The sequence below is a fragment of the Athene cunicularia genome (genome assembly GCF_003259725.1).
Source record: "Athene cunicularia isolate RWA chromosome 21 unlocalized genomic scaffold, athCun1 chr21_part1, whole genome shotgun sequence".
Taxonomy (NCBI): Eukaryota; Metazoa; Chordata; class Aves; order Strigiformes; family Strigidae; genus Athene; species Athene cunicularia.
Window position 1 is genome coordinate 4349274 of NW_020799127.1, and position 16321 is coordinate 4365594.

Sequence of the window (16321 nt, forward strand, 5' to 3'; positions counted from 1 at the left end):
TTTGGTGGTTCTGGTGGGCTGGGAAGCCTCCTGTGTTGCAGAATAGAAATTTTTGTATTATGTAATGTGGGTTTGTTTCCTGAGGAAATTCTGTGAGCTCGAGTTGGGATCTTACCAAACCGTTGAACTGCAAATGCTTTCCTTGTTCTGTAGTCAATGTGCTCCCTTCCTGTTGTGCAGCTGGTCAGGTACCCTGGATCCCAATGTTCCACTGCAGGATGGGTATATTTAGCTCTGTGTGTTTGGCAAGGAAACACAAAATACACCGTGCAAATGATGTACCTGAAAGCCAGCTATGCTAAGAGTGGGTTAAACTTTAAAGAATAGGTTTTTTCCTTAACCCTTTGACTGTAATATGGATTTTTTTGCTGAAGATATACAGCAAAGATGGGAATGAAAAAAATGTAATTAATGTGTTACATATCTTTGTATATACTGTTAGTTTTAGGATTAAAATTGCTGGCTACCAAATTTGATAATAAACTGGCTTTTTCTGTTTTATTCTGAAATAATGGTGTCTGTACACAACCTGGCCAGACTAACCAGAACAGATTTGTGAGCTGTGAAACTGAAGCGTTTTGTGACAAGAAATTGTAACACATAAGGAGCTACTGATGGGGATGATTGTCCCCTCAGACAAGCCATTGTTGTGTTGAAGGAGCATTAAATGACTACTCTGGGAAACAGATTAATTTTTTTTTTTAAGTCTTATTTTTTTCTTGTTCATTCTTTCTATCTCTTCAGAATTAAACTGTTGCATTTCTGAAGTTTAACATTTTCTTTTTGTTCCTAGGTGAATGTTATCCATACAGCTAACCCAGTTGAACATGCTAATCACATAGCTGCACAACCACAGTTTGTTCATCCAGTGCATCACACATTTGTTGATCTCTCTGGTCACAATTTAGCTAATCCCCATCCATTTTCAGGTAAGAGTTCTCAGTCACTGCAGTTCAGCTGTTTTTTTTTCTGGTGTTAAAATGTCCCAGAGGCTTCTTTCTGTGGAGAGGTTTTCTCCCAGAGTTTAAACCAGTGTGTTGGACTGGGAATCTTAAGCGGCTACTCAGTCCTGTTCTGCTGTTGCCCAGGCAGGGAGGAGTGGATTACTAGAGATCTACGAAATACCTTCTCCTGCCAGCAGGAGAGCTTTCCATTGGTGTGTGTACATTGGAAGATGGGAGGTGTGCTAGTCTTGAGGGCACTGTAAGACTGAGGAAGTGGGACAGTTTCTTCTGAATGGCATGAGGAAAGAACTACAGCATTATTCCCTTGATGAGTTGTGGTATCTGTCCTTTCTGTTTTAATTATGCTAATCTGGCATGGGTGCAAGATGTGAGAGGAAGAAAAACGGGCAGTTTAGAGAGGAGTCTCTGTGTGTGGTAGAATCTGTTTCCCATGTGTTGTCAGTCTGTCAGATTGATGTAATTATACTTAAGGAACTAAATTTTAGTTCTTACACTCCGACTGACTTTTTAAGTGGCCTTAGACAAACTGCCTCTGTGTAGCTACATGTAATATTTGTATAATGCCATTTCCCTCTTGCAGGTGATAGGAACAGAGGACTTAGCATTGTGTCAGTATCATCTAAGAAACTCCTTTTATTTTCTTGTTGCAGTTGTTCCAAGTACAGCCACTGTTGTGATTGTAGTTTGTGTCAGTTTCCTGGTCTTCATGATTATTTTGGGAGTGTTCCGAATCCGAGCGGCACATCAGCGCACGATGCGTGACCAGGACACTGGAAAGGAGAATGAGATGGACTGGGATGACTCTGCTTTGACCATCACTGTGAACCCCATGGAGGTAAAGCTGGTGACAAAAAAATGCCCTTTTCCAGCTGTAATGGGTGTGATTGTACATGAACTGAGTTTTAGAACAAAACCAACCACTGAACTCAGAGTAGACGCTAACTGTGAATTTTTAACAAATGTGCCAAAGTGACAGATGCCAAGAACAGGCATGTTTGGGATCTCACATGTGTTATAGCTCCATGATGCATAATTGGATTTTACAGCAGTGTCCAGCAGTGCTGGTTATCATGCTGCATGCTACCTTAACTGTGCTTTTTTCCAAAGTTGCAAGAATTCATTGTCAAAACATCTGTGTTCTATGACATTTCCTTCTGTGGCTGACATCTGAATTTTTAGAAAATCAGGGACAGATGTGCAACATTAATGCTCTTTGTGTGACCCTAATTGAAAGATCCTTCTCCTGTAGAATTTGAAGAGCTGGATCACACTTCGGAATTAGTTTGCTTAGAGTGACAGGATTGATAGCAATGTAACAAAGCTATTATAAAGAGTGTTACTTCCTTTGGTTTTCTTTTTTTCTGATTGCCTAATTACTGCTGAACTTCTAAAACCAGTAAGGAATCTGTAATAGCTCTTTCTCAAGATAGTAGTACCTTGTGCCTGAACTCAAAAGAATAAAAAGAATTTTGGCCAGTATGATATCAACAGCTAATTTCTGTCTTAACAGACTTATGAGGATCAACACAGCAGTGAAGAGGAAGAGGAGGAAGAGGAAGAAGAAAGTGAAGATGGAGAAGAAGATGACATCACTAGTGCAGAGTCTGAAAGCAGTGAGGAGGAGGAGGGAGAGCAGGAGGAGGACCAACAGAATGTTAATAGACAGCAACAGCTGGAATGGGATGACTCTACCCTCAGTTATTGATTCTAGCTGTTCCCTTTGTCTTTATGTTTCTGCTCTAGAAGACTCCACTGTAATACACTCCATTGTTACCAAGGATTCATGGTGTTTAAAAAAAAAAAAAGTCATTCTGGCCAGTAGATTCAATCCACACACATCCCTGTGTTTGTTATGTCAGCTAGTTCCTGATGCTCTTTCTAGAACCGTAGTTAGCACCTCTTTTCCTTCAGCCATGCCTCAGTGACTGGATTTTTTTTTTTTACGCTATGTGAGGAACCACCTTGCACTTTTTTCTTCATGTCATCTCAGCTAAGTGACTCTACAGATCTGTAGCCATTGCACATGAATTTCTGAACTTTTTTTTTTCCTCAGTGAAACCAAGTTGGCTTTGTTCCTTTATTTCTTTCTAAAAGATGCAAAGATTGCGTGTTGACAAAGGGTAAAGCTGCTCATTTCAGCCTGTTGTTTTCTTTTAATTTTTTTCCCCAAATTAGTGCATGTGTAAAGTGGCAGAATGAGGTTAATATGTAGAAGATTAACAGACTTTTTAATATTTTGTAAATATATTGGAATTATGTAATTATGTCATTTGTGGTAGTGAAAAACAGGGATTGGGGTTTAAAACATGCTAAAGTAAAAAATCATGCAGCATGAAATAAATATTACAAGTCTCATACTACTGCAAGCAGGAGCACGGGCACAGTTATCTAGTGTAGATGTTTCAGTAATACAGTGTCATTGGCCTTGGCTGCCATGTTTGCTCATGCCCCATGCTGTTTTATCTTTATTTTTTCTTTCCTTTTCTTTTATCAGTTTAATTTTCACAGAGGGAACAGACAAGCATGTGAGAAATTATAAAGGCTTTAGGAACCTCTGAAGAGGTTCAACTGTCCTGTGCAATAGAGTTTGGGTTTTTTTCTTTCTCCTCCTTTTTTCTTTTTTTTTTTTCTTCTCCAATTAAGTCTTTGGCATAAGAGCTTTTAAGTTATTGGGAAAAAACACTACTTGGATGGTGGGCAAATTAGTGTGCTGTTGCTGTGGTGTGTTGCCACAGCTCCTGTTAATTACAGCGAGGCTGCCTGTAGTACAATGATCGTCTGTTCACACTGACAGGTCTGCTGACAGGGCAGATTATTCATTTATTTAGTTGACTGATTGTTACATTGGTTACTGAAGCTGGAAAGCCTGAGACCTGTGTACCTGTGCACCTTGGCTACCAGTCTCCATAGATAGGTATTTTGGGGGTTTTTTTGGCTGTTCATTTTTTCTATTTTGGTAGTGGGAGGGTTTGGGGCATAGCTGATACCATTTCTATTAAACACACTCCTGCTCATTCCCTGTAGCCCCTTGTACAGTAACTTGGACTGTTGGTGTATTAAGCCTTTGTTTACACTTAGTAATTGTGTTTTCCTGCTGGTGAAAAACTATAGCATAAACTATCCAACGAGAAAACCTTGGGAATCATGTTAATATTATTCCAAGTCCAGATGATTTTGGTTGTTTCGGATCAAAGGTCTAACTTGGAATTGCAAAGGACTTTTCTAAAGAGCTGAAAGGTACGAAAAGCAAGTTATGACCCCATGGTGGAGAGTGCTGGTTTTTTTTGTAAGGCAGGTCTTGTTTATTTAACTTTATTTGGTCTTATGCAGAGCCTTGAATAATGAGTATCTGCTTTACTTGATTTTTACGTTTGGAGGTGGATTAAAAAGAGTAACTTGTTTTGCTTGTAACAGGAGACTAGGACTCTCTTCACTGCTCAGCATGGTAAGCAGAGTTCCAGTTTTTGATCGTGTACGTAGTCTGCAGAGCCCACATCTCATAGCAGGCTGGCTCATGGCTGAGAGGACACAGCAGGGAGATGTTGCACTGGGTAAGCCTGCTAGAGGAGCAGCAAGCAAGCCAAAGGGTGGGGGCAGAGGGTCACAATTAGAGAAAAGATAAAGATTGTTCCAAATGTTTCTATAGTTTTGATTTTCAGAGCAGACCTATTCTCACCTCGTGATGTGTGTAATGGGATCTAATGGTGGGTTTTACCTGGGGTAAGGCTTAACTGCAGAGTGCCTTTAACAATAGTAGATGGACCTGGAAGCAGGGAAGAGAACCCACACAACTAGCTTACCGGTTTGGGGGGTTGTTTTTTTTATGTAAAATTTTAGATTTCTAAAATGGGGAAATGGTTTTGACTACTTACGTGGTAATATAACTGCTAGTTTTAAGTAAACTGGGAAACTTTTAACTTATGTCTGACAGTTGTCCTGTGTTAATGTGTAGAAGACTTATCCTTCCATATACTGTTGCTGTAGCTGCTGTATTTTAGACCAAAACTGATCATGACTTAATGGTAATACTGAAAGGTTGTAAATGTCCTGATGCAGTTTGTAGCCACTGTGGGTATAACTTTTCAGATGTGTATATTGGTAACAGGTCAGTTTGGAAAGTCTATAAGCTACAATAAATTTCTGGTTCTAAAGGTTGTTTGCATTTATTTCTTACTCAATGGAACAGAGTTGAATCAAGTTGTATTAACTGTGTGTTAATTTGCTGGTGGCAGTAGTAAAACTTTGTTTTCATCGATCTCTCAAGCATAGAAAGACTTCAGTGGCATGTGTGTACAATTTATCAGTCATTTTTATTTATTTTCTGACTTACAAAACGTACCTAAAGCAAATGAGAAGTTAAACATGTAAACATTCTCTTTTTACAGAACCATGGTTTGGCTTAAAAAAATACTTTTTTCAAAGGCAACAGAATAAGCACAATCAGTTTGTACAGAGTTAAAAAAAATAGTCACAGAAACTCTAAATAAATAGAAATAGAAAGGACTATCATTTTGAGCATATGTATAAAATCAGAAGGTACTTCTTTATAGTGAAATGTAATGTTTTTGAAAGTGATTTAAGTTTCAATCTTCAGTACCATTCAAATTGCTGAAAACTGTCAGGTGAGCTGCTGCTTCGTAAATTTGGAGTCAAGGGGTCATTGCTGACCCAATAGAGCCATCGGTTTCATTCAAGATGCTACTCAGTGGTGTCAAGGAAGAAAGTCCAACTTGATAACTCACTGATATTTTTGTTTCTTGCAGGTAAGTCAATTTTCTAGACTAAGTAACCTCTCTGTAAAACTGTGCTGAATTTTGAAATGGCTTTGGAATTGCTCAGGTCTTGGAATTTACACTGATGATACAATTTTGTTTTATTGCACTTCTAAAACTGAAGGACAGATGACATGAGCCACTGCTGCTTTCTTGTACTTCTGTAAAACTGTGTTAGGGCCGGAGATTTCTGGGAACGCTACCCCCAACAACAGCTGCAGGTACCAACTGCTGGGAGTCTGCAAAGCAAGCACCTAAGAGTGACTGAGGAGTCTGCCAGGTGAGGCTGCCCTGCAGGATCCTGCACTGCCACTTTGTGACAGTGTGAGTGTGCTGCTCTTACGTTTACAGAATTGTATTTTCCTCTCCACGAGAACATACAAACCGCTGATGAGGTTGCTGGCGTTTCAGTGCATGTAGCCTGGTATTTTTGCATACTGTGTGGTCCATAAATTAGTTTAATGAGGAAGGAACTAGCAATATCTTATCCTTTAAAACAGAGCAAAGTTGTGTGGCCACAGGGAAGTCTGCAAGCAAGCAATGTGTGCATACCCCCCCCAAGGGAGGGAACATGGAGAGGTTGCAAATGTCTGCCTCTCCCTGCTGCGGAGCAGTGACTCAGATGGGTGCAGTGCTGTGTTTTCACTCTCTGATTAGCATGCAGAGAGCTCTAAATCCTGCAGTATTTTCTTCTACTATCAAAACAGCTTAAAGCTTGAGCATTGGGCTGCTTTTTCCCTTTTCAGTATTTCAGCAGGATCCCTGCCAACCTCACTTTATTCCATGCTTGTGACAAATTTTCTATATATTCCATTAAGCTTGGGTGCAGAATGTTTGATCTCCACAAATCTGGCTCTTAAGAAAACCTTGAAGAATTACAAAAGATGGCATCAAATTTAAGAGTGGTGAAACCCTCTAAAATAATCATCCCAGAGGGCTGATGCACAAACAAGGTGTTTATCAGACATCGATTGTGCGCATTACTCTGAATATTAACTGGGAGGTAGCATCATGTGACCTGTTTTTCTTGGGGGAATAAAGTAAAGCAAATCTGTCCAGTCCTCTGATGGCCTGCAGCAGCATCTTGCTGTGCAAGCACAGATGTGCTCTCAGTTGTGGTAATCTGCTGCCCCATGGAAACTTCAGCATTTGTCCAAGTCTTTATGGTAATGGATTTTTTTTTTTTTCCAGTTGGATGTGAGAGAGATACAAACATCTTCCTACTCCTAATGTAAACTGTGACACCCAGCACCCTCTGAGTTGTGAACTTGAGGCTTTATAGTCTGGCACAGGAAAGGAAAATTATCCTTGTAATACTTTAAAACAGCTTAGAGTCTGATGGTTTACTCTCCTATTTGTTGACTGGTTCAGTTTCATAATACTGTACTTCTAATTACAAATATGGATTCAACTGTTTTAAGGTTTTATTTGAAACCCGAGACCACTAATGCTGTACAGCTCAAGTAAAACAGTGAGTAATATTCTAGACTCAGGAGAACCACATCAGTGCAATAATTGATAGCACCTTGCTGAGAGCTCATCCTTCACAGAGGACAAGACTCAAGACTACAGGGAGTTTCTTTAGACTAATCTCTAGAAGCAGCAGCAGTTCTAGAGTGCTGCCTCCAGTCGAGATGGTGTTTTGTTTCCTGCAGGTCAGTTTGTTCCCATTTACACACTGCTGTTTCCCTAGTGTCAGATGCAGTTACCAGGAGACATGGAGCTAGTGTTCAGCTCCTGCTAAGGGGGGTCTGTCACAGAGGAAGTACAGCAGGAACAATTACTTGCTGCAAACACACCTTCAGTACTACTATTATTAAACAATATGCTGGGGAACTGTTACAGAGAAATGTGTTAAGTTATTAATTTGGGTCACTTGGAAGGGTAAGTACGTGCCATTCTATGCTGAAATGTTCTGGCCGTTTCTCAGTCCCACACAGTATTGTTTGAAAGGTGTAGAAAAAGGGGATCTCCAAGGGGTATATAAAGTTAAAATTAGTTGTCTTCTATGTAACTGCTTCTTCTATGAGAGGCAACCTGGTTTATATTAATATATACAAAACAGTATAGAATAGACTTCATAGCATAACATCTTTTATGAAAAGAAATAATAAGTACTTTAAATCAGAATTTAAATTAGCAACAGCGTAACACTACATCACAATCCACTAGTATCTATGTGTTTATGTAAAGGTAATGAGGGAAGGGTTTATTAAAGGTGTTTCATACTCCATTCACTGACCAAACCTAGTACTGCATTTCTACTTGGGGTAGAAGCTACTTTTTTAAGGCAGTGTTAACTATGCAGCTGATGAAGAACAAATATATTTGAACTTGTCTTCTTAAAAAAAAAAGTGGACTTAAACAGCCAGTCTAGGGCAGAATTTTCAAAATTTTGAAGTACAGGGTTAACCTCATTCTAAATCATTAAAAAGCTGAAAGAATGTATTGTACCTATGTGCTGGATGCAAAAATACCATCAAGTCAAATTTATCCCACGCCAGGGAAGATTAACAGGCCGGTTTTGTAGGAATTTTAAACCAGTGAAAGCTAAATTTACAGGAGAGAGTAGTCTATCATTTGACCATGTGTTGCTTGAGGAACAGAATCTGAAACACCTGGGTTTTTTTCCTACATAAGTAAGAGGAAGTAAAAGAGCTTAAAAAAACACTTCCGCAAGTGAAAAAATTGCTCAACCTAGTTCTGGGCACCCAAATTCAGCTTCAGGGGTGAAAGTCCATGCTATTCCTCAAAAGGCAGGAAAGGCAGCACCTCCATGGGAGCTTGATGTGGGGAACATGGGAAATAGAAGGAAGCACCCTAGGGGATGGGAACTACCCCCACTGTTACCCCCCCGTGCCAGCACAACCCAGAGGGGCAGCAGCAGCTCCTGCTCATCTGTCCTTGTGCAACACCAGTGCCCAGCACTGTCCTTGGGTGAGGACACCAGCCAGAGACAGCAATGGGACACAGGAGCAGAAAGACGTTGTTGGTTACAGCACCTTGTGGGAGACGGGACAGATCCTGCTTGGGAGGAGGCAGCCAGCAGAGGACAGGCGCAGAGCCTGGCCTGATTTAGGTCCCAGCGTGGCTGACCAGGGCTTGCTCTCGGGCTGAACCCCCATACAGACACACCGTCTCCACCCCAGCTCTAACAACAGACGAGGAGTCGTGTGCCACGGTTGAAAGAAGGAAGATGGAATAAATTTGTAAGAAGATGAGAACTGACAAGCAACTTAAGAGTGTTTCAGTGTTAAACCCACTCATCTGGCACTCCTCTCTCCTTCCACAGGCAGGCAGACTGGCCAAATAACTCCGGCACAGAAGGGCACCATCTGTCCCAGCTGACACCGGGGTACAGACTTGTATCCCAGCGCTTACGTAGGTGTGGGCCAGGGACCTGCACGCGCCTGGTACAGGGAAACCAGGTGGCAAAGCAGCTCCAACATACCCCAGCAGGAGGGACATGTAGCAACCACCCTTATGTGCCAGTTTTGAAAATGCAATCTTGCTGTTTTCAGGCTTAAAACCAGAATAAACGCAGCAACCCAGGGAATTGCTTGAGGCTCGGCTAAGGTCTAACTTAGGAAAGCAAACAAAACCACCAAAGCCCCTGGCCAGTTCAAGCCTGCTCCTGTGGCATCAGTTTTTTGACAGCAATAGCTGGGTCCCAGCTCAGTTTCAGAACACCGTGGGCCTCTGTAGTAGAGACAAAGTAACATGACAGCATGGATATTTTTATCTGATCACAACACAGACTAAAACAATTTGTCCACGTCAGCTTCAGTGCTGATTAAAGCTGACCTACCTTGGTGTACACTGAAACAGGGCAGGAGGAGTGATCACATGGTGAAGTTAATAATGCCTTTGAGCTGTAATGGTGGGGACCTAGAAGATGGGCTATTGAATGATTGCTACAGGGATAGTAGGTTCTCAGTGTTCAGCTAAATTTTGAAGAAAATAGAAATATACACATTAACACACTGAAAGGATGTTACAACTGCCTGAACTCTTCCATCAGAAGATGTATTTGAAGCTTAACAAGTTCTTAAGGTACAGTACATCTACCTACCTTTCACTGTATGCAGTAATTTTATTGCCTCACGCCTCTCCCTTGTCCCCCAAAAGATCTACAGCAGACACAATTTTGTGGCTGATGACAGTCCAACAATTTTTCAGTCATGCAGAAATGTCTGATCTCAGGGAACGCAGGTGGGGGATCTTCAACATGGCAACATTCATCAGTCTTTAAAAACCTGTCTACAATTGCTGGACTCAGTGCAGGTATTACATTCTCTTGGAGCAAGTGTGCAGGCTGATGTTGCTCTACTGTCTGTTATCTTTGGATACGTTGTGTGCCAGCCAGTTCACTTTGGTTTTCCAGCTCTCTCGCAGGGCTTCGTTAAACTTTAGTCTGAAATGCTTCAGTGCCTCCTCGTCTGTTTTCCCAAGAGCTAGGGAATCCTGAAGGTAAGAAATTGGTGTAGCCTCACTGCAAGTGCAACTGAACAAGGAACTGCTCAACTACAATGACGTTTGCTCACTAAGAAATTGCTCAGTTGAAAGGAGCACTGAGTAAGGAATGAGTAGCCATTGTTTTTAATAGTTACCATAGTTGCAGGAGAGTTTGTTTTGTTCTGATAAATACCTGCATCCTACTCTTACACTAGGCATAGGGAAACAGGTTTTTCAGTGCTCTTGTACAAAGCCACTGTCTTTCAGCTGGCCAGGGCTAGGTGGTTGTAATTTAAGAGGCAAGCTGGGACCAGGAAATGCTACACAACCAAGGAGCTCTGTGTCTGTCCCTGCAAGCTGGTTCTACAAGGTACGTGCTGCCTTTGTGCAGAAGAATCATTTCCTGAGCGCCAGTACCTGGAATTTCTGATGTCCTGCACGTGAACGCTGAACGTCTACTCGTGAAATTTGGAGCTCATTTGCCTCTAAGAATATGCCCTTCCACACTGAACTCCTCCTCACTGAGCTACAAAATCAGGTATCTGGTTTTAACCATATCTGGTTAAATATCTTACCTTTAGATACTGAATGTCTTTAGAGCAGCTGAGTTCTGGCAGGCCAGCAGCTTTCATCAGTGCAAACAAATGCAGGAAGAGAAGACCATGGCGCCTCAGAATCATATAGGCTTTTTCACAATAACCCCTGAATCTGTTCAGAAAGGAAGATGAGGCAAAGGAATGAAGACTGTAGGCTATAACACTTTATAAAACAAGACTATGGATTAGTCTGGACTCTGATGTCTGCATTGATGACTACCAAGCTTTTTCACCTTCTCTAACAGGTAGATAATTTATTTACTTTCATGTGTATAGACAGCTATAGGCTACATATCATTGGTGAAACTCTGAAAATGCAGAGCTTGAAAAGCTCAAGTCAAGTTTACTGCTAAAGCTTACCTTTCAAACTTCTCATTGTTGTTAGTTTTTCCTTGCTGGATGACATGCACAAAGTCGTAGGTTAAGATGAAAGGAACTCGTTCCCTATTAATACCAAATTTAGTCTTGAAGTTCCCCAAGAAGTGGCCAAAATCAATATGGAACAGCTGAAAATGAGGAAGAAAAAAAAGTTGGTTTTAGAATAGTATCTATTCTAGCTGACTGGTGTTCAGTTCTCTTGACAGTACTGTATTCAAAAGACACTGACCATGGGCTTTTGGGAGGGAGAAAATGACCCTCCCATGGCAGTCCTTTGGGAAGAGAGACAATATTTACTTGCCAAGATATTCTCTAGTGTAAGCAGATGCTGGGTAGGACAGACAAGGTACTTTCCTCTTCAATGCCTTGTATATCTGAAGAAATTTCTGTTTTTCATAAAGCCTTAGTGTGTCACTAGCAGGAACAGAAAGAGAACTAAAATGGGCACCCTACCAGTTCAGGCTGCAGTCCCAACCTGTAGAAAGATGATGCTCTGAAGTTGCTACAAAATATTACTTGCTCAGGTAAGGCTATTTTTTTTTCCTCTCTCCTTTTTTATATTTTTTTAACTACCAAGCCCAGCGCAGTCGTTGCACCACTAGTGGAAAGGAGGCAGGGACGCTGTGCACACCCCGAGGCTGTACCGCAGGGCATCAGCTCCCCCAAGTGGACAAAGAACTGAGCGGCCTCTGCTCTGCAGGACAGGTCTGTGAGCTCCCCACCCAGCACTTTTTAATGAGAAAAGGCTGTCCTAGATAAGAGCTGCTGCTAGTCACAGCCCGGGGAGGGACCTTAGTGTCCTGTTAGCAAGTGACACGGTGGCTCTGTCCCTGCTGTGACCCCAAAACAAAGGCTTTGACCACAGCTGCTCAACTTACAGGAATAACATGTGGCGGAATGGGATGCCACACCGAAAGAGTGCAGGCAGGCAGTTGCATGTACTTGAGTCTCAAAACATCAGCAGCCGTTTCTTACTTTCAAATACTAACGAACTAGCTGACTTTACTGGGCATGCAGGAGACTTGCCTTGCACCACCTAGCACAGGGTTGGTTTAGCCTTTGTAGATAGATACCTTAGACTTCCCCCTTTACCAAAATATCACTGATATAGTTCAGCACATGTTCCGTTAACAAAGGGATTTTCTTTTTCCTAGTTTTGGTTTATCTTCCAAACAGTGTATGAGAAGTTATAATCTCTGGTGGCTACTCTTGTGGAAAAGTAAAGGAATCAGCACAGGTATCGATGTGACGTTAAAACCATGCTGGTCACTTGCATTCATTGAAAAACAAACCAACCACATTTTTTCTGTGAGGAAGATTATAAATGTATCAGCTTGGGTAAGTAAGAGTATCTTACCTAGCAACTACAAGCGATTTGGGACTGCTGAAGCCAAGTAAGTCTTCAGACTGATAAGTACAGTGCTTGAGTTTCCATCTGCAGACAATTTTAGGTCTGAGAGGTATGAATTGCTCCACGGTAATTTCAAAGTGTGTATTAACAGCGGCAGCTGACGGCAGTGATGCTTACAGAATTGTAATTCAAATTATAAAACTGTATTTACCCTCTTAATGATAGAAGCTATTGAGAATATTTGTCCAGTCTGCCTCTGGGCTGGAAGGTGAGGTACATTCCTCAGCAGGAGGACTGCACTGGGATGTATCTGTCCATTGCTAAGCAGCATTCATGCCCCTCTTCCAGTACTCCAACAGCAGCAGTGAGTCCCCATACCTGTCCAGTTTCCCGGATCATGATGTTATCACTGTGCCGGTCACCTATCCCCAGCACATACGTTGCCACGCAGTACCCAGCACAGGAAAGAGTGAACTCCTCTATAGCTTGTTCCAATGCGTCACTAAAGAGGGTAAGAAAAAAGATTGAAAGAAAATTTTACTTTGAACACCAGTACTTCATCCTGGGAAAGTTGTTTTTACAGCTTCCCCCATGCAAGCCTGCAGTAAGAGAATCACATTTGAAGTTCTGTAGTGCTCTCCAGAGGCAGTACTCCCATCCCTGCAGCACAAAAACTACAACTGTCTGTAACGGGAGAGGTTGGGATAAGGTTGTGTTCACAGTCTCAATTAAAATGGTTTAGTCTCAACTAAATTAATTCGTTTCAAGCTCTCCACAACTCCAAAAGACAAAGTGGGCTCCTAGACTGATTCCTGTTGGTGCCTGCTACATCACCACAGCACTGATGTATTGCTGCTGTTTCTGTACCTAGTAAAACCCCACGCCACACGGCTTTTGTGCCACTTTCCTTCTTCACCTCCCAGTTCTGGAATTACTCCTTCTGCCCCTTCTCCAGCTGCTGCTGTGCTGACTATCTGTCTCTGGACAAAGTAATGGGACCAAGGGGAAGACTGAGGTTTGGATCCAGCCTGTGGATCAAAAAAGTTTGCACACAGTAACCCAGATGTCTCCATTTCTGCTCAAGACACAGATCCACACGACGCCTCCTGGTGTGCCAGGCAGTGAGGCAGCTTGGAAATGTGCAATAACCGAAGGAAAAAAATTTGAGCAAAGCAGAAGAAACCTTGCTAGATGGAAGGAAGCAGTAAAGCAGCACTGAGTGAAGGTCAGCTCACTTACCCCGGGTTCTTGGACTTGAGCCAGTTGAGCAGCGCATCCTTGTTGAAGGCTGCCGTGGCCGCCATGTTGCTCTTGTTCAGCTGGATGTTGGCGATGGTGTCTGAGTGCATGACTACTTCTATCAGCCCAGTCTTGTCTCCTGTGGAGAGGCAGCCATAAGGGGTCATCCTGTAGAGATGAAAGAAACCCTTCCACTGAATTCTTGCCCAGAATTGGGTTCTGTTGACTTGTAAGCTTTCCCTTGACTGCCATATCTACTCCGCATCTACTCAGCATTTCTACTCTTCAGTACCACACTACCTGATTTAGCTGCTCACGGAATACTCAACAGACCTGTCAAGGACAAAATAAGCTCACGGACAAAAATGACCTCACCACACACAACTTACACTACAGAGAACAACTGTGTGCACATTACCTCAGGTCCAGGCCCTCCTGCTTCCACAGGATGTCCATCAACTGGATCATCTGCAGAGTCAGCATGTCCTGACGAAGATCTGTGCAGCATAACGAAGGAAAAAAGGGTCATAAGTGCCACCCATTCTCCCCTCCTCTTGCATATGGCACTTGTTCTGCCCCTGCAGCAGGCTGCTAGAGGGGCCTTTGCCATGTTTGGGTCTAGCTTGTAAAGAACATCAACGCCAAGCAATGTTTACTAGTGCAGCGATAGCGTAGAGCCACCACACCGGGTACAGTAACTCGAACATGATTACACTAATGGAGAGATGTGCTCCTTCACTTTGCCAAAGCTCTTCCCACAGCAGCCAGTGTAGGACTTTAGAAAACATCTGTCTGGACACAACAGTGAGCAGCAGCCACTCTAACCCTACACAGCCTGGACTGCTGTAGCTCTTCCAGACTTTCTTTTTACTGTGCAAGGGTAACCAGCTACTACTGTGCTAAAATCTTAATGAAGAGTGCAGCAAGTGAAATATAAAGGGGAGTTTATCTCCTGATTACTGCCAAAAAACTCCATCTCATTTACACAACTTCATCCATATGTAGGCCCCCTCACCACAATAAATATTTGAGACTATTACACCTGTAAAGACATATCCTGTAAAGACTGACTTACCATCACCATTTTTAAAAATAATACCCACTCCACCTCCACCTGTCTCTTCATTATTAAACACAATCCATAAAGGTTTCATTTTGGAGTCCATAAAGGTGCACTGATCCACACTAGAGGAAACAAAAATATCACTGTCAGAGTTTCCATCTATTAAAAAAGTCACCAAAGCTGCAAATTCAACAGCACCTACAAATGTTAATGGACTGGTTACTCTCATGAGAAAAAAGAACCTCAGGGTAACCAGAAGCCTGGCTCTGCTGCTGAACAAAGCCTGTGGCACAAATTAAGAAATGCAGCTTATCCTTACCAAACTTCAGCAAGGATAATATTGGGGTTCAGGGGGGACTGGAGGTGGGAAAGTGCTTCAAGATAAGTTTCCTGCTTCATGCACACATGCATCATCTCCTTGGTTTGAGGCTTGGGGGCCTTCTGAGAACTCGATTTAACAAAGTCATTCAGAGCTTTCATCTTGTTGAGTGCTTCTCCCTGAATAAAAGGGGAGGGAGGGAACAGGGTTAACAAATAGAAAATTCCTGGAGAAAGTTTAAATACTGTTAAAATCTACTGCAAAACGTAAACCTTGGTTATATCTCTGTGAAAATTTCACACACTGCAACAAAACTAATTTAGTAGTATTGGCTTGAGGGAGATCTATAATCCATTACGGCTGTTTTGCTGGGCACAAATGCATTGCAACGTAACGACTGCACCAGGAGTAACGCACATGGTCGAGCACCAAAGGAAGAAATGAGGTGCACTGCCTAGAAAAGTGAGGACGAAACCTAGAGCTGCTGCCCTTCAATACTTTTGGGGAGTTCTGGTTATCCAAAAGTGCCCCTCAGCCTTGAAATTAGAAGGAGCACGGGTTTGTAGGCATGTCTTAGATACAACTTCACCTATACAGGAGTCCCTCGCTTCTGAACTGGGTACAGTGATCCTCCAGAGAGTGGGTAAACAGCAGGATTACCTCTGCATGGCAACTGAAGGGAAGGGTGCGCTGCTCTGAATCAGCCTGTTGTGATCAGCTCCTACTAAATGGTAACTCATTCAACTCATCTAATAACAGCAGAGGTCTCTCAACGTTTCAAACTGCTCAGACACATAGTGTAGTCTGGGATGCGTGTGGGTGAGTAAGAGCTGAGGAAAGTCACATGTGAGGGGGAACTCCAGGCTCTGAATAGGATATGCCAAAACAAATACAGCAGTTAAAAGGCTTTTTTCTGTATTACTGATAACATTAAGATGGAAAAGCTAACAGCTGAGAACCAGCTCCAAGCAAGGAGGAAGTTAACCTTATTGTTAAACGCAGTTTTTACCTGTTTCATCAAAACCTTCATATGGTGGGTGCTGCCTCTGCAGTATGCTTCCAGGATCAGGCCAAACCTCAAGGCAACTGCAGGAACATGCATTTCTGACCTAGAGGAAGAACAGAGGGTAAACCAATTCTGACTCACCGCACTGAGTGACTAATTCTCCCATTCACGCAAGGG

The 16321-nt window shown here is 42.4% G+C and overlaps 2 protein-coding genes across 3 annotated transcripts in view; one reads left to right on the top strand and one right to left on the bottom strand.

Annotated features, from left to right (window-relative positions):
- CLSTN1 (calsyntenin 1) overlaps positions 1–5116 on the top strand; it is a 46035-nt gene extending 40919 nt beyond the window's left edge. The window contains exons 17-19 of the mRNA XM_026862940.1: positions 794–929; positions 1616–1800; positions 2476–5116. Coding sequence (XP_026718741.1) covers positions 794–929; positions 1616–1800; positions 2476–2670 — 516 coding nt within the window. The 3' untranslated portion in view covers positions 2671–5116. The remainder of the gene's footprint in view (positions 1–793; positions 930–1615; positions 1801–2475) is intronic.
- A 3147-nt stretch (positions 5117–8263) lies between these two features.
- PIK3CD (phosphatidylinositol-4,5-bisphosphate 3-kinase catalytic subunit delta) overlaps positions 8264–16321 on the bottom strand; it is a 22391-nt gene continuing 14333 nt past the window's right edge. For both annotated transcript variants that reach the window (XM_026862900.1, XM_026862901.1), the window contains 9 exons: positions 16148–16247; positions 15139–15317; positions 14832–14941; positions 14175–14253; positions 13757–13924; positions 12896–13019; positions 11149–11294; positions 10768–10900; positions 8264–10201 (listed from right to left, as the gene is read on the bottom strand). In XM_026862900.1, coding sequence (XP_026718701.1) covers positions 10064–10201; positions 10768–10900; positions 11149–11294; positions 12896–13019; positions 13757–13924; positions 14175–14253; positions 14832–14941; positions 15139–15317; positions 16148–16247 — 1177 coding nt within the window. In that variant the 3' untranslated portion in view covers positions 8264–10063. The remainder of the gene's footprint in view (positions 10202–10767; positions 10901–11148; positions 11295–12895; positions 13020–13756; positions 13925–14174; positions 14254–14831; positions 14942–15138; positions 15318–16147; positions 16248–16321) is intronic.